The following is an 18,323-nucleotide window of genomic DNA, read 5'->3' as shown; positions in this document are numbered from 1 at the left end:
AAAACCACCCCTCCCACACACAAGAGGTCACTACCAATGAGAAGGTATAATCTTTTTCACAAACTATTTCATTTACAGCTTAAAACCAGCTCAATTTCAACTTAGATTTATTGACTAGCCAAGATGGTTTATTACTGTCAAACCTGTAATAATTGGGAGGGAAGGTTGCCTCTAAAGCATTGAAAAATTAGGCATTAACTATGGGATTCCAATTCAAATTTTATCTGAGACAAGCTAATTAAGTAATTTTCTATTTCTTCAATAATTTTCAGAGAGGACCTTCAGCTCAAAAACATGCCACAAACAAGACTATTCTAAAAATAAAAAGTGGTGATGAATGTTTTCCAATAACACTGTAGGTAATACAGTCTCTTGCTTAGAAATGAATAGTGATATCATTGAATTATAGAATAATTTATGTTGGAAAAGACCTTTAAGATCTATATATATATTGCTTTCAGAGTATTTATTTTAAAATGTTTCAAAATGTTAATCAAAATTGAGAAGCACAAGATGGTATTTTAAGTGCAGAGAAATTAAGACTGGCTAATTATAAGCATTATGTTGCCATAACAAAAAATTATATTATTTATGAAAAACCTCTTACTCTCCATGTTTTTTCTTCCTGGCTTCACTGGAAGAGTCATCTACAGAATCTTCACTGTTCGATGAATCCTGCAGATGAAGAAAAGAATATACGCGATTTATTACCGCAAAAAGAATGAAGTATTTTTAGTATTAAAAAGATAATTCAGCTCCCACTTTCAAACAGAAATCCTATTCTTCATGTCTTATCCTCTTCACGCCTCTCAATGTACCCATTGATATTGAATAAGATCAGGATTGCTACTGATTTCATATTTCTCCATCTAAAATGTACCATGTCAGCAGAACTCTAGAAACCACTACAAAAAACTGTTTTAAAATATAATCATTGTGCCTACATACAGTCAGTTTAGACTGCTGCAAGTTAATAAATCAAGATGAAGGTTCTCTCAAAAGCCTAATAAAACCTCTTGCCCTTTGAGAGCTGTCTCACCTTTCATATAGTCTCACATTTAAATACCACTAAGAAAATTGTTAGAATAGCATGTATGTTTCTTCTCTCTCCACTCCTAAACAAAAAAAAAATCTATGAACCCTCTTAAAATTATTTTCCTAAAACCAATCTCAAGGAGATTAAATTTAAATCATTTTTACCCTGAAAAAGAGTCTTCAGGAAAAGAGTATTTAGCAAGAGCAATAAACTAATATTTTAAGTATATGTAATTAACTCCTGTGTTCAGTTTTAATGATGAGCAGCTAGATCTGACTAAACAAGAGACACACAGAGTAATGATGACTTGCAATTACACTGTTTGTTTTTTTTAATAATGAAGGAAATATGAAAGTCTGCTTTCAAATAAATTCTAATTCACAGTTATTAGTGCCCTTAAAAGATATTCATATTGCACAAAGTCAACTTTTGTTGAGCTTATGGTTTAGGTTTTAAAAATCTCTAAAATTGAAGTATAGTTCTTAAAAGACAAGAATACTTTTATAACTGCTACAAAAGTTGCAAAAATCTAGCTTTCTACTCCAAAGTGTTTATGAAAACTTCAGCAGCTACCTTTATATGGAAACAATAGTGGGAAATTTTATAGTATTTTTAACTGTCTTTATGGAACTCAGAAGGAAGAAATACAATGAAATTTAATATAACGTGACTTGAAAAATCTGTCCATACATCACAGAATATCTAGCTAAAGATATCAATCTAAATTGCTATCATTTTGACACAACTCACCTGAAAACATGCAACTAAATATTACACCCATGAGTGTGTCGGTTATTTGAACATTACTTTTATAGACTAAAACCAGACTTGCTAAACACAAAGAGAAGAGAACTTGGCTCTAAATAATTTTATTCTAACATATGGGGTAATGAGAAATGCATTTCTACATTTTATTTACTAACTTATATATTATTCACCTCTTCTGAACCACTGTCTGATGAGGCTGCCTTCTGTTGTTGTTGCTTCTTGAGCACTGCTGATCTCTGCACAGCAAGTATACTTGGACTGGACTTCCAAAACTGAATTGGAATTCAGATACAAGAGTAATTTAAACCTATTGAAACTTTACCACATACTTACTTTTCTTAAGCTGAGCATCATCACTACTAAGATGAATCTCAATTTCATTATTAATAAAAAACTCACTACAAAATACTGCATGCATTAATAATACTGGATAGCATTTTAAAGAAGTGAGACTTCTGTAGAAAGGAATGTTATACAAGAATTGTTGGCACAATTTGTACATCAAGTATAACAACAGTTGTACAAGCCTCTATTATTAAGATAACTCCTTTTTTTTTTTTAAGTAAATTTTTAACTGATCTAGATAACTCCTTCCAGGCCACTTTGCTCATCTACTCTTGCTTCCTATGGCAATACTGAAGTACACACAATCAGAATATCTTGAGTTGGAAGGGACTCATATGTGGCCGCAGCTCTCTTCACAGAGAGCAGCAGACACAACCTTCCCAGGATTTCTCCTGGGGAAGGCAGTAAGAAAATTCAGAGAAAGAAGAGAAAAGAATTCTTATCTCTATTTGCTGCGCCTGTTGCTTGGCACATGGTGAATGTGTTATGGAGATTGTTTACCAAAAGTGATTTCTTAATTGGCCACTGGTGATGGTTGCTTTGATTGATTGACCAATTAGGTCAAAGCTGTGTCGTGACTGTTGGAAAGGGTCACAGGTTTTTCTTTAGTATAGTTTAGTATAGAGTATAGTATAATATAGTATCACTTAATAAAGCATTTGTTCAGCCTTCTGAATCATGGAGTCATTGCACATCATTACCCAGCTGGGGGTCGTCCTGCATTGATACCCATAAGGATTGAGTCCAACTCCCTGCTCCTCGCAGGACTACCTAAAACTAAATCATATGAATAAGAGTGTCATCCAGATACTCCTTGAACTCTGACAGGTTTGGTGCCAAGACCACTTCCCTGGAGAGCCTGTTCCCATGACCAATCACCCTCTCAGTGAAGAACTTTTACCTAATGTCCAATCTGAACTTCCCCTGATGCAGCTTCATTCTATTGTCTTGACCTGGTCACCAGAGAGAGGACATCAGCACTTCCCCTTCCACTACCCCTTGTGAGGATGTTGCAGACTGCCATAAGGTCACCCCTCAACCTTCACTTCTCCAAGCTGAACAAGCCAAGTGACCTCAGCCACTCCTTGTAAGTCTTGCCCTTGAGACCTCTCACCATCTTGTTCATCATCCTTTGGACACTCAGTTGGTTAGAGCATGGTGCTAATAACCCCAAGGTTCAACCCCTGTACAGGCCATTCTCTTAAGAGTTGGACTCAATGATCCTTGTGGGTCCCTTCCAACTCAGAATATTTTGTGATTCTAATAGTTAGATGTCCTTCATACATTGAGGTGCCCAAAACTGCACACAGTACAGGTGGTGGGGCTGCACCAGTGCGGTGCATAGCAGGACAACCACCTCTCTTGACTGGCTAGCAATGCACCCCAGGGCACAGTTGGCTCCTAGGGCATACTGTTGACTCATATTCAACTTGCCATCAACCTAAATTCCCAGATCTCTTTCTACAGCATTGCTCTCCAGCTGCGTTTGCCAATTTGCACATATACCAAGGATTACTCTGTCCTGGGTGCAGAATCTGGCATTTGGTCTTATTAAATTTCACACAGTTGGTGATTGCCCAGTTTTCTAGTCAATCCAGATCTCTCTATAAAGCCTCTCTACCCCTGAGGGAGTCAACAGCTCCTCCTGGTTTAGTATTGTTGGCAAATTTACTTAATGTACATTCAATTCCTGTGCCCAGATCATTTATAAAAACACTGAAGAGAAAGGGCCCTAATATTGAGCCCTGAAGAACCCTACTAATCACTAGTCACCAGCCTGATGTAATTCCATTTACTACAACTGTGAGTCCAACCCATCAGCCAATTATTCACCCATCATTTTATGGACTTGTCTAGCTGTATGCTGAACACTGTATCCAGAAGGATACTGTGAGAAACAGTATCAAAACCATGAATATGAACAACAACAAAAAAACCCAAAACCACAAACACAAAAAAGTATCCTTAACAGCCTCTGAATCTTACAGTAGGAAATATTTTACTATCCTTCATGTATATCATATCATCCAAATTAAGGCCATATTACATAGAGAAACAGATGAGAGCTCATCCATTGCATTGAAGAGATTTCTAGACACCACTCTTTTTTTCTAAATTAGGCAGACTTTTTCCCCATACAGAAAACAAGATGTACCTAACCCTGAAATTGTTGCACATTTATTGATATGAAGAAACTCAGCATTAGAGAGACAAGTTTTAAAAAAAATTAGAAATAGGAACATTATCTGTGGCTTTGTCCTCAAAAATATACAATATGTGAATAGGTCTTCTGCATTATAAAATTTAAGTAATTATCTAACTGTAGGTATTTGCAGAAATGAGAACTTAGCAGCCTTGTTTGTTACGAGAGCTAAGTATGTAAATTCATTAACCCAATCAACTTAACATTCTACGTAAAAATTATGGAGGTTTTGTTTGTTAAAATAAAAACTACTTTTGCAGCTATTCTGCATAGAGTATTTTTTTTTTCCACACAAAGGTTTAATTTGTTTTGTTTTACCTCGGATCCATCAAGTTTTGGTGGGAGTTTAGCTTGAACTTGTTTCTTCTCTCTAGATGTGTCAGACTCTGAACCAGACTCAGAGTCACTGCTACCAGATTGACTGCTACTTCCATCACTACTGCTTCCAGAGCTTGAACCAGATTCAGAAGCTGATGCTGACCCAGAATCATCATCTGACTGGCTGCAATTAGAAGTTTAAAAGATATTACACAATGGATAATTAAATAGGATTTTTTAAAAGTCACATAAAAAACCGTTAGCTTTACCTATAAATTGTTAGCTTAGCCCAGACACATGGATAGCATACAAATGAATGCACTGGATTAAATAAATCAGGAATGAAAATTCAGTTTAATCAGAAACCTTTCACTAAACCTTAAAAGAAGCATTGGGTACCGGAGCAGAAAGAGGAAGTGGCAAAGGAGGGAGAGAGGAGAAAAAAGAATATCTATCATTAATTTGGAGGAGTAAAACAAGACTATTTCTCACCCACCCAAATCCTTATTTAACTTTAAGAAACACAACATATTTTTGCATATACACATACACCCAATTGTTTTAAGTCTTTTTAGATCAGCAGTGTGTCGCCCCTCAATTTTTTGAGTACGCATTTCTTCAAAGCAAATATAAACTCTGTTTTGTTTCCCTGCTTTTATTTTTTTTCATTAAAAGAATAGGTGGGAAAAGTATCTGTAAGGAATTGTTTGCAAGCTACATTTAATGCTGTGATTTGGACTATCTATATACAAAATACAACCAAACAATTGATTAAAAAAATGTTTTTAAAAGTAACTGGAAAACCAAAGGTGTGTTGCCACACAATTTAAATCCATGCAGACCATCTTATACTGTTAAAATAACAGCAGTAAAATTCCCACAGAAAAACTCTGAATTTGTCACTAATTGTATGACTTGTACAAAGTCGTACATAATCAGTGACCTGAGCATACTCTTGAGCCACTGGATTATTCCACCTGTACATCAATTTCACACTACACTTAACATATTCAAATAAAATAATATTTAAAGTTAAACATTTATTTCATGACTATTCAAAAGCATAGAAACATTTGGATTTCTAAAATAATTTTACAAAGGAACCAAGCTGACACTTTAATCAAATTCCTCATTAAGTTAAACACTAGCATACTTTAGAGATATCACGGGAGAAAACATTGGAATTACAACACCACACACACAAAATGCTTTTAAATTATGTACACTTGCGTTGCAAGCATTTAAAAAGAAACAACCTTAAAGATGATAGCAAAATCCAAGACAATAAAAACCCAAAAGCTAATATTAAAGTCCAAGCCTATCACTGCCAGCACAATTCACCTGGCTGTCAACCGGTAAGAATGTGTGTCTGTGGGTGGTAGCTTGATCATCTTCTGCACTAGAACACACTTAATTGACAACATTTAAAGCCACAAAACAGAACCACTACTCTCCCTGCTGCTAACACCAATTAAATCATACTAGTGAGGAGGGGAAAAAAATTAAGCTATTCAAACTGATTCCTGTAGACAGCACTTCAACCAACCATTTGCATCTATTGACTTTTAAAGAAAGAAACAAACCATGATAAAACTTCCTCATTTTGAAGTGGAGGGATATGAAAAAATATGACTGCTAGCTTTACTTATACTAGCTGGAGAGCAACAAAGTTGCTTCCCATGCCTGTCATCAAGGGCCTACTTCAGGCATGATGCTATAATGCTAATGTGAGAAACAACTGCTCACTTTTAAAATTTCAAAGGTTTATTAAACTTTAACAAAAAATTACAACAAAGGACTGAATAAGGAAAAAGTTTTCAGTGCTGAGAGCTCCCATGACTACTAGCAACGTGCTTGTCTACAAAATGAATGCTCTGCCTTTTATATCCTTAGCGCCTCCTAAAGTTTTGTCAGTCAACTCTTTCTCTGCCGTCTATTGGTGGAGATTACTTTCTTACATCTTAATTGGAGGTCAGGTGTTGTTACTGCTGCACCTCCTGGTAACAAGCCAGCCTTCTCTAAATGCCCTGACTACTAAGGCTATTACAAGGGGGAGGGAAAAGGGGTCTATGGGGGGGTGGGGTGGGGACATATTACAATAACATTACTATACATGTACATAATATTTATCTTTTAATGGTGAGAGCCAACTATTACATTACTCATCTATACCAAACCCTCCCTTTTCCTTTTCTATGAGTCATTTGGCTCTAACAATTAACTCTTATTTTTGATTCTGATCATCTACCCTTACTTCTCAAAAAAGAAATAAAAATAATTTTTACTAGCATCTGTTGATGTGGGTGAGGACAGTGGGAACAAGAAAAAAATCTTATTTGGAAATGGACAAATTGGGATACAGAGGCCAATTTAGTCTTGCTTTTTTAGTCTCCGTTGGATTAAGAGACAACTGAGGAATGATAGAGGTCTGGTATGGCTTTCTTGCCCCTACCTTACCATGCCTACAGGGTTGCCACCCACAGCAGGGCTAAAATATTCTTGGTGTCGAACACAAAGGCCAACCCAGTCTTGCCCTCTATTCCTTGTTTTACCTTACTTGTTGGTTCTTAAGGAAACTGTCTCAATACTTCTTACAAATCTCTGTGTACCTCCCTTTAACAGATGCTTGTAATTCTTACCTATTAAAATAGGATAATTACATCAATAAATTATACAGTTCAAACTCCCCACCCAAAGTGTTAGTAAACAATCTTCAACATAGCTGGTGAAAGCTCTACTATACTTTTTGGAGATCTTCAAGCTTCTTCGGTTCTCTCTCACTCGGTCTGGATGTTACAGTCTATTCTTTGGGTTCTTTCACTGGGCTTTGAATTCTGTCAACATGAGTCCACTCCCACTCTGCAGTTCACACAGCCGATTTAGTGGTTAGTAGTACTTGAAAGGGACCTCTCTACTGAGGGGTTAAATTGAAGATACAGTACATAGCACTGCCTTATATGTTTGACACAAGGGAAATGCATGGCCTATGAAGAGAGATTTAACACTTAGCCTAGCATCCTGATTTGACAGATGTAGTTTCTAGGGAACATGGGCTAGAACAGCAGTGGGTCAGTCATTGTAGATACCCCTGTTTATAGAGATTTAATGGAAACTTAAACACTATTAAATTTGGTGGAAATTGCTGTATGCAACTTTACATAAACCTTTTTGGCAAAATTATACATAGAGGCAAATTATTCTCCTTACAAGAACAGAGTGTACACAGAGAGCTGTAGCAATGTATCTGAACAACTTAGGCAACATTGTGCCCTAGCCAAACTATCTCCAGTTATTCTTATCAGAGCCCTCTGGAATTCATCAAGGGTACTAAGACATAAATTGTGCTAAATTAAGAAAGAAGAGGCTGAGAAACAGAATACCAAGACCACAAGAGCTAGATAACAGAGGGTTGTGAACCACCTGGACTGTAACCAATCACATACCCTGAAGAGTGTGTGCAGAACGTGTGGACAAGATAGAAGTACCCATCAAGAAATGCATGACTAGCGTGTGCAGTAGTTTTAGAATGTATAAATAAGTGCATAATGTAAACAATAAATGGCTTCTGCTTAATCATATTGGTTACTTGTACAGGAGTCCTGTTTCCTGCATTATTGGTGAACCACGACGTGATACACGAACATACTAATTAAGTAGACAGAACCCTTTGGACCTTTTGAACTCTGAAGAAGCTTCTACTGAGTGAAAAAGCGGGAAGCCGGTCGGAGACACCCGTGGCGTAACCGGGGTGGGGGAGGGGTCGGAGGACGGCTCCACTGAGTCAGATCAGAAGTCAGAAGACGGCTCCGGGAAAAATATACTTACACTGCAGCAGAACACCGGAAAAGGTGAGCGGTCAGGGGCTGGAGGATAGGGAAGGGATTATCAAAAGAAGAGCAGGCCACTCTAAGAGTCCTCCAGCATATTCTCTTTAATAGAGAAATTAAATATGACCCAGAGGTCCTGAAACAGTTATTAAGGTGGGGTGAGGAGAGATAATTTTTTGCCAGCCCCAAAAGCGTATTCGATACCCCTGAGCGGGAAAAAATAGGAAATGCACTCTGGGATGCCGTCAGTGACAGGTTAAAAGAAACCAAGGGGCTTAGCACAACTTGGAAACTTATGATAACAGTGTTGAAGCAGTTAAAAGCAGAAAGAACAGCCGTGGCAGGGGCAGCAGCAGCCCTAGAGCCAGACGACCCCGCAGCGGCCTTCACGATGTTTCCGCGAGAGTTTTTCATGGGGGTGGACGCAGTTATACCCCTACCTTCTGCACCCGCGGAGCTGGAGCTGTAGGCTCAACAGGCAGTCTCAGACAGTATCAACACGGTCCTACAGCCGGCACTGGCTCCGCAGCCTGCACCGGAACCGAAGAGAATGGAGGTGGATGTGATGTTCTCCCCTCCGGCACCGGGACTACCCGCGGGGTGCCCCGTGGTATCCCCGGAAGAGTTAACAATAGCATCAGGGGGGTGCGTATTTCCCCGTTACCACCGTCGCCACCTGACTCGCAGCTGCCTAGTCAGCACGGGTATTCAAATGCAGAGCGCGGCTATTCAGATGCAAAAAAAGCTTGTGCCACTATGAGGAGGAGAGTGCGGCTGGAGCGAGAGGCAGCCGGCACTGGATGACTAAACACGGGCTGAGTCAGAACAACGGGATGTTTATACTAAACTAAAGACTCTGACAAGATTAAATTCTCAATTCGAAGATTTACTACTCTGGGTAATTAAGAACTTTTCTGAACTCTGGGACTCTGTTGGTGTTCGGCTTTTTGATATTGCAGCTAGTAGAGATGGGGTTGCAGCCGTTTTCCATCGGACCTGTCGTGTAATTAAGGAGACTATGTTGAAATGCATAGCTAGCAGTTTTATCTCTGGAATTTCTCCGGCGCAATAGTGGCTGCCATCTTTGACCCCCACTGCCAAGCTCACACCACCTTGTAATATTACACCGGAGGAGGCGGCGGAAGGCTAGTTACAGTGTACTCGTAGCCAGTGATATGGAGCCCACGGGTAACTCCCTCGACCTTATGTGCGAATATAATTGCGTCGGGAATAGCAGTCCTGAATCGGGCAGCAGCCTCCCTGAACTTTTAACCAAAAATCAGAGCCAAAACCCGGGTGTCCCGGTTTCAAAACCGGACGGATGCGCCAAGATCTGTTACATCACTATTGAGCATGCTCCCTTGGAACAAAATGGCAGAGCCTTACAGGGAGTTTCCATACAAAAAAAAAATGGCGGCGCCCTATAGGAAGATGAATGGTTTGAGGGATGGGGAATAACTGGATGGTTGAAAGATATCGTAAAGGGAGCTTTGTTATTACTAGTAGTCATTATTATACTGCTTTGTGCTATTTCATGCATAATAAAATTGGTGATGCACTTGGTAGAAAATACAGTAAAAAGGGTTTGGCTAGTGCAAGAAGGGGGAATTGTGGCACTGTATCTGAACAACTTAGGCAACATTGTGCCCTAGCCAAACTATCTCCAGTTATTCTTATCAGATCCCTCTGGAATGCATCAAGGTTACTAAGACATAAATTGTGCTAAATTAAGAAAGAAGAAGCTGAGAAACAGAATACCAAGATCGCAAGAGCTAGATAACAGAGGGCTGTGAACCACCTGGACTGTAACCAATCACATACCCTGAAGAGTGTGTGCAGAACGTGTGGACAAGATAGAAGTACCAATCAAGAAATGCGTGACTAGTGTGTGCAGTAGTTTTAGAATGTATAAATAAGTGCATAATGTAAACAATAAATGGCTTCTGCTTAATCATATTGGTTAGTTGTACAGGAGTCCTGTTTCCTGCAGAGAGCCAGGGCCTACTCTAGCTAGCAGAGCTAGGTAGTGATATACACACAAATACACATATACACACGTCTGTTTTTCTAGGTGGGACAGCAGCCGGATGCACAGAGCTGTGTATCTAGAGCTATGTCCCTGGGCGTGCCCAGCCTGTGTGTGCACACAGGAACATGTGCAGAGCTAGTGTACATACACATAGGTACTTGCTCACTTGCAGAGAGCTCTTGTGCACTACGGTACTTGCTAGCAGCACACACTTGTGTACACTCAACTTGCTACATCAGCACACATGTTATACAGACACTTATGTACAGTCTCTACTGATGCACACGTGCCTACAAGCATGACTTGTTTACACGTAGAGTTTTGAGCACATCAATGTGTGCAGTGTTATACATATTAATATATATACGTCTCACACAGAGCTATACTCACACTAGCAGAACCTCTGTATACTCACAAGCACAGAGCTGTGCACAGACCCACTCACACTTGAGAGTGTGTGATTTAACACACATGTAAACAGCAGTGTACACATCACGTGCCCTTCAGTCCATCTATGTGAATAGTGCTGTGCACACCAGTACACATGTACACTGTGCAAAGCAGGATGTGTACACTCACATCTGGGCACACTAGAAAAACACACGTGCACACAGAGCTGTACACACTGACACACATGTATAGGACTCTGTCAGAGCTCTCCTGGCTCCGACACCTCTGTGGGTCTCCTGTGTCATGGCAAGGATGGGGATAGGAGAGGGGAGTGTGGGTGGGACATTGTGGTTCAGTTTAAAGAGCACCTCTTGTGCCTTTGGGGTGGGAGCAGACAGGCTTGGTCATCTCGGACTGAAGGAGAGAAAGGTATCTGTGTCTAAGCTTTTGACACCTAAGCTCTTCTCTTTGGCAACTACAAGATGAAAAGTCTGAAGACTAAGGAAAAATAAAAGCCTAGAGGTTTAGTAGCCCAGAGGAAGGCAAGAGAAGAGGAGAGAGGATCTTCCTTTTTTCCTTGGGGACTCTCTAATTAGCAAACTATGGGTCCTTTCAGTAAGGCTCACCTTCCCAATTAGCTAGAAGGAGAAAGAACAAAAACAAGTGAAGAAAGGAAGTACTCAGGGGTTGGCTGTACTCAGCTGTGCTCCTCTACTCACCCCGCAGCAAGGTGAGGGCATTGCTCAGAGACACTCAGGCATGTCCATACTCTCTGGTTATGCTGAAAAGTGAGGAAGCTAAGGTGGAGCAGCAGGGCAAAGCTTGGGGATTCCAGCCAGCTCCCTGACTGCCCAGGAGGGACTGTTACTTGTTAATCTCAGGTATTAAAGAGGAATTAACAGCTAAATATTGTAGTGGTAATGTTGGGAATAAAAACAGGGCTAGGATTTATCAGCTTTAGTCAGTGTTTAGAACTAGAGTCAATATTTCTATGAGCTGCAAATATTCTGGTAGCTAAGCCTGTGTGCTCCTGTATGGCCTTTAGCTGTCGGCCCACAACAGGACCAGTGCTCCTAGTACAGATGGGGTCCGGTCAGAGCTCAGGAGCTTGTGTGCTGCACTGAGGCAGATCATTGCGGCAGCTCTCAAGGGAGAGTCTCCCCTGGCAAATGAAGAGACTTCTATGTCGTGAACGGCGGAAGAATTGCCTCACACAATATGCGTGAACAGCAAATCCCAAAGTTTATTGATAACTCACACATATTTATATTGGTGTTAATGAAGCTTATACGTATTGCAAAAGCTGAGCTCATTATTGGTTAAAGCACACTTAGATCAACCACACCTACTTCTATGCTCTAATGATTATTTTGTTTCTATGTTTACATTCTTATAGCTACTCTACCTAGGCTATCTTCATTTTCTGGCAAGCGATTTTCTCCCCCATCTTCCTGTTTCAGCGAAGGTCACCATGACCTCTGTCAGTGATTGGACACTGGTTACTTAATCCCCAGCTTGTTTCCCCTATCCTTATCCAACGGTATCACATCGAAATGTCCTTTCTCAGCTAGCCAATTATCCACAAAGCTCTCCACACTTCTAGAAAAACACTGAGCAGATGTTGCCCAGGGAGGTTGTGGCTGCCTCATCCCTGGAATTGCTAAAGGTCAGGTAGGTCAGGGCTTGGAGCACCCTGGGATAGAGGAAGGCATCCCTGCCCATGGCAGAGTGCCTATGGCAGGGGGTGAAACAAGATAAGCTTCAAGGCCCCTTCTAACCCAAACTATTCTGTGGTTCTGTGTGAAGGCATTAGCACAGAGGGGAGAGACTTCCCAGCACTATCACAGACAGACATGTTTCGGCGGGGATCCCTGTGCCTTGGGGAGTAAGAACTGGATGCAGCACAATCCTGTGATTGGGAAAGGAGCTATTCACCAGTTCTGCATTAGTTCAACTCTGGTGCGTCTCGGTTTGGAGCAACCGCTGAAGGCCACCCACGCGGGCCCCCGAGATCCCCGCATAACAGACACAGCTCCCAACCCCCGGCCCGCTACCGCCTATGCGGGCCCGCGCGGCACTTGGCTTGGATATTCTGTGTTACTTGGTTTGTTTTGTCGGGTGCCCCCGCACTCGGCGAAAGACGTCCCAGTCGCTGCTGGCGGCCCTCTGCTGCCTCTGGGCCAGCGACTTCTGCGGTTTACAAGACCTTCGCACATCTAAGCCCGCTCCTGTGACTTTCGGCAGTGCTGTGCGAATCGCGCCCGGCGCCACCGCTGCCTCTGCTGGGGCAGCGAGCGCCGGGAATCCTTACGCTGAGTCTCCGCTGGCCGCTCCTTGCACAGACCAGCCCCCGCCCGTGGCTCTCGTCCAGGAAACCCCGCGCACACAGCTTCTCTCAAGCGGCTTTTTATGCAGACCGCGCCTCGCGCCGCCGCTGGGCTGGTGACCTCTGCGGTCTCCTCGACCCCCAACACAGCCAAGCCAGTCCCTGACTCGGCAGAGGCTCGTACGAAACGCACCTGGCGCTGCTGCCGCCCCCACTGGGGCAGCAAGCGCCGGGAGCTACTATATTGTGCTTCTGTCTGGAAAACCCTGCGCACGCGGTTCGCCCTGCCAGGCGTCCCTACTTGCCATCGGCAGCTCCCCCCGCCGGCTCTGGGCTTCTGCCGCCTCCCCCCCTTTTGCTGCGTCAGCGTGCACTGGAGACTTGCAGCGCCCAGTGCGGCTGTGAGCGCTACTTTGTGCAGACTTGCCTCCCTGGCTTCCCCTGCGCCGACGGGTTGGGGAAACCACTGTGGCGGGTCGGGGGAACCTCGCCCGCCTCCTCCCCCGCGGTCTCCGCTCGGAAAATCCCGCTCACTCAGTTTTTCCCCAAGCGGCGGTCCCGCCAGTGCCGCCCCCGGCCTCCCCCGCTCCCGGGCACTCCGCTACTGGTTCAGCCTCGCTGAGCTCCGCCACTGGGCGTCCCCGAGCCACCACAGGCAAGCGCGCGCGCGCACAGCCCCCCGCGGTCCCTCCGCCCGGAAAGCACCGCACCACTGGGCTAGTTCGGACGCCCCCGCACCCGGCACTCCCCAGTCGCTGCCACTAGTAGTAGCACTTCTCCCCAAGCCTCGGCCGGTAAGCTCTGGAAACCATCATGTCGAGCGCGCATCGGAAGCCCGCCGCCCTGAGCGCGCCGCTGCTCCACGTGGAGCAGCCACACGACCTCCACTGAATAGCAAGCCCTGCCATCACTCCAACACTGTGACTCTCAACCTGCCAACCCCCAAGTGCTCTCGAGCCCCCACAAATCCCTCAATCTCACGCATCCCGCCAGCCACGGGGTCCCCACTCTCCTCCCCTCACACGTCCCGCCGTCATTTTTCTTCCAACCGTCCATATCATAAAGCTTTAAGAGACCAGGACGGGTCCCATGTATTGTCTGAAGTTGACTTTTATACATTGGGAGGACGGAAATTACAATGTGGCCAGAAATAGTTATGAGGATTTTCTAAGTCTCAGACCGACCCCCAAGCACACTACTCACTTCAAGCATACTCTCAGCTCTTACTCTCACTAGTACTCACAATCCTCTAGATCTGCAGTTTTCAGGGGCTTTTCCTCTTCTTCCCCCTCTTCTTTTTCGTTATCCAGTCTTTGTAGTCTCTGGGGTGCCGACCTGCAATCACCAATGGTCACAGGAGAGGTCGTTCGATCTGCCAAAATCGGCAGGGGCGTGCTATTCGTCCGAAATCTCCTGGGCCACAGAGAAGAGGTTTTATCTCCCGGCACGAACCCCCATTAGTGGGAAACGACTGCTCACTTTTAAATTTTCAAAGGTTTATTAAACCTTAACAAATTAGAACAAAGGACTGAATAAGAAAAAAGTTTTCAGCGCTGGGAGCCCCCATGACTACTAGCAACGTGCTTGTCTACAAAATGAATGCTCTGCCTTTTATATCCTTACCGCCTCCTAAAGTTTTGTCAGTCAACTCTTTCTCTGCCGTCTATTGTAGGAATGTGCCCCCTGTTGACGGAGTGACAAAACTATCCTTTGTCTCCTTAAAAAGGAAAAAAGCCCAGAAGTTTCTTTCCTCAATTAGCGAAAAAGACACCTCATAGGACCTGGGGGACTTCACCTCGAACTTAAGGATAGCCAACTGGACAGGAGCCAAAAAGTCCCGTCTGAGCAATTTACTAGAAAAAGAAGAGAACGAAGAAACTAATCGCTTATGTGAGGTGTTTTACCAGGAGCAAGAACCTCTTGCACCTGGCTCGGTTTTTCTCTGTAGAGTTTTGTTATTTTGCCTTTTATTAAAACTTTTTTGTTTCCAACACTACCACAGAAGCCATCCTGCTGATTTTATGCCTTCTAGGGTAGCTGAACTATCTTGGGTGTGATATAGATCTCCAAAAGCTTATAAGACCTGGCTCGAGGAGACCCCTATTACAGTCTATTGGTGGAGATTACTTTCTTACATCTTGATTGAAGGTCAGGTGTTGTTACGCTGCACCTCCTGGTAACAAGCCAGCCTTCTCTAAATGTCCTGACTACTAAGGCTATTACAAGGGGGAGGGAAAAGGGGTCTGGGGGGGGGGGACATATTACAATAACATTACTATACATTTACATAATATGTATCTTTTAATCGTGAGAGCAAACTATTACATTACTCATCTATTACACTAACAAAATTAACCTGACTTGAAAAATAAAAGCAAGGCACCCACTGTAGAATATGACTGGAGTTTAAACTATTTACTAAAAATTATCTTGTTGGTATTTCTCCCTTGCATCTAACTCAGAGTACATAAAAAAACCTGAAAGCCTATTGAATACAAGGTGACCCCCGAGGCAGGGATTTATTGGCATCTGACTCCAAGGCTTCGGAATGCTGAACACTCACTTTATTAAAACTATACTATATTACATTACAACTATATTAAAGAGAGATACTATAATATACTATACTATATCATACTACTAACTGAAAAACTCGTGACTGTCTGCAGACCAACAGTCCACACAGCTTGGACCTGATTGTTTATTTTAATTAGCCTATCTCCACCAGAATCCAATTACCAAATTCCTTCAGGTAAACAACTTTCCCAATACATTCCACATATGCAAAACACCAGGAGCAGCAAGTAGAGATAAAAATTGTTTTCCCTCTATGCTTCTCCAGGAAAAAACCTGAGAAAGAGAATCATGTCTCTCTCTGTTCAGAGAATGTGAATGCCACAAAAGCCCTTTTAAGAGTCTCATCGAGTGAGTTTTTGGGGCCTTGCATTTTAATTGGTGCAGTGAAGCAGGGTACTCTTGAGGTGATGAAGAGGTATTTTATATGGAGATAACCGCCGGTCACGGAATAAAGGAGAAATTAATTTTCAGTCGAAACAAATATTCTCCATTAGAAAAGTAATGGAAACATCGGCAAAAATTGTCCTTAACTGCTCTGCACTGGTAGAGTTACTAAAAGCTTATAAAGCTTGTCCAGCCCCAAACAGGAGATGTGGGGTGAGGAAATCGAGCACTATCTGCAGTAAGTTGCTGAGAAAATCCGAATTTTGGCAAAAGAAAAGACAAAAAAGCCGTAGTAAGGAAAAAGGTCAGGTATCCATATGGGCGGAGGCTGGACTCAGAGCTGCAAAAAGAGAGAAATAGGTTGCCCAGTAGCAACAGAAGGAGCTAATTGAGTTACAAATTACCTAGGAGGCTGAAACAATTGCCTGCCTCAGGCGGACTGAGAATTGAATGCACAGAAGTTAGCCCCAAACCTGAAAAACCTCGTCTGAAGGAGCTCATCCAGAGATAAAGAGCTTTAGATTTGCATATTAACACTACTAGGGAAAGCGTGGAGAATGAACCAGGGTTTTTCTGCTTGGAGGAGGAGGTGGGCCTCCCCGAATATGATGTCACCTTTCTCCACTCCCTGGAGGAGGGGTTTGACTCAGCAAAGCCAACCCCCTCCTCCCCCTAAGTTCTGCCCTCTTGAAAATATGGAATTTGTATACCCTAACGTGGAGCCTGCGGTAATGTGTCTCACTCTGCACCAGATTTAGTTATGTGGGAAGAGAAAAGAAAACGAAACAGAGAATGCTTTGAGAATTTCACTAATGGGGATGAATGAAATAAAGCTTGCCGACGAGGAAGAACATGGTGAAGAGCCCTGGTCTCTTGCCCAGCGAGCAATCTGTTGTGTGAAAATTTGGACTTGTTGGAGGGGGGAGAACCCATGCCTCTCCCCACTCCAAAATGTGCTAAAATTACCAGGAAAGTGTGGGAGGCGGCTGGTTTTCAAGCAATGCACAAGAAACAGCTGGTGCCCCATCAGCCTTCTCCCATGTTATTGTTATTTATTGCAAACTTTAAGGATCGAGACCGAGAAAACAAACTCTCAGTGTTGCCCTCAATAAGTGAACTAGAGGAGGGTGGCAAATCCAAATATCCTAAAAGGGTCCCTGAAAATAAATGGAAATTCAGTTGCCCTGTATTCTCAACGAATCTTTCCAAAATGCTCCTACATTGCCACCTTCCGGTACAAGTGAGTATAGAGCCTTGTCTGCCACTAGAGGCAAAGAACAGAATTGACGAAGTCATTGCGGATTAAAGGCCACAGGTGCCTATGGTAGAAAACACAAAATACCAACAAATGGATGGTCCTTTCTTTTTAAGACCGGTCCAAGTGGGATCGAGTTTTCTTTTTCCCTCCTCTTACAGTATTCCAAGTGAAGAGGTGTTCCATGTGAGGATGAAGTGACAACAGGACTGAAGAGTTGCTGTTCTTCGCTGCATTGATTGTTTACATGTTTTTATCCTAATAGTTTAAAGATATTTATGTTTGTACATGTTTTATAAAAGTTGGTTGCAAGCAATTTTGAATGATGTGTTTTCTCTCTGGTTGCCACAGTGGATAGAGAAGATTCCTCCCTAAATTTACCTTAGGTTTTCAGATGATTATGAAATCAAATTTGTATACCTCTTCCTATCTCTTCAGAGCAAAGCATAAAATTACTATACTGAGGGAAGTGCATGTAGTAACGGTAAACAATGTGTAAAGCATGATTGGGCAGAAGAAGGGGATGTCGAACTGTCGGCAACCCCTGGAACGAGGGAGAAAAGGGGCTAACGGAGGAGCTGAAGTGATAAAGTGATAGCTGGAAAATTCTCTACAGCTGTAGATGAAGAAGGCATAAGTGGTTAAGCTGACAAAAGAGAAGCAGCAAGATTCTGGGTTTGAAAACCAATGAAGGGTTTGGCAAAGTTGGAAAGGTATTTGGTCCAAACCCAGGACCCTGACTGAAATTAGATGCTGAGGAGGTTGGAATGACTCAAATTTTGTTATATCTTTGACCCCACCCCTGTACCAATCCAGACTACTATGTAGTAGAATTTTTACTAAATGTAATTTTCCCATGGTGCAC

At 42.7% G+C, this 18,323-nt stretch overlaps 1 protein-coding gene across 4 annotated transcripts in view; it reads right to left on the bottom strand.

The window, feature by feature from the left end:
• The window catches only part of LOC139604859 (chromodomain-helicase-DNA-binding protein 1-like), an 85,649-nt gene that overhangs the window by 45,723 nt on the left and 21,603 nt on the right, over window positions 1-18,323 (bottom strand). For all 4 annotated transcript variants that reach the window (XM_071456177.1, XM_071456173.1, XM_071456174.1 and 1 more), the window contains exons 3-4: window positions 4,671-4,854; window positions 608-675 (exon numbers count right to left, since the gene is read on the bottom strand). In XM_071456177.1, coding sequence (XP_071312278.1) covers window positions 608-675; window positions 4,671-4,854 — 252 coding nt within the window. The remainder of the gene's footprint in view (window positions 1-607; window positions 676-4,670; window positions 4,855-18,323) is intronic.

Source organism: Agelaius tricolor, unplaced genomic scaffold (genome assembly GCF_023055355.1).
Source record: "Agelaius tricolor isolate 1412-34295 unplaced genomic scaffold, bAgeTri1.0.p SCAF_56, whole genome shotgun sequence".
In the NCBI taxonomy this organism is placed as follows: domain Eukaryota; kingdom Metazoa; phylum Chordata; class Aves; order Passeriformes; family Icteridae; genus Agelaius; species Agelaius tricolor.
Note: the sequence above shows the minus strand (reverse complement) of the source record. Positions and strands in the feature narration are given on the sequence as shown.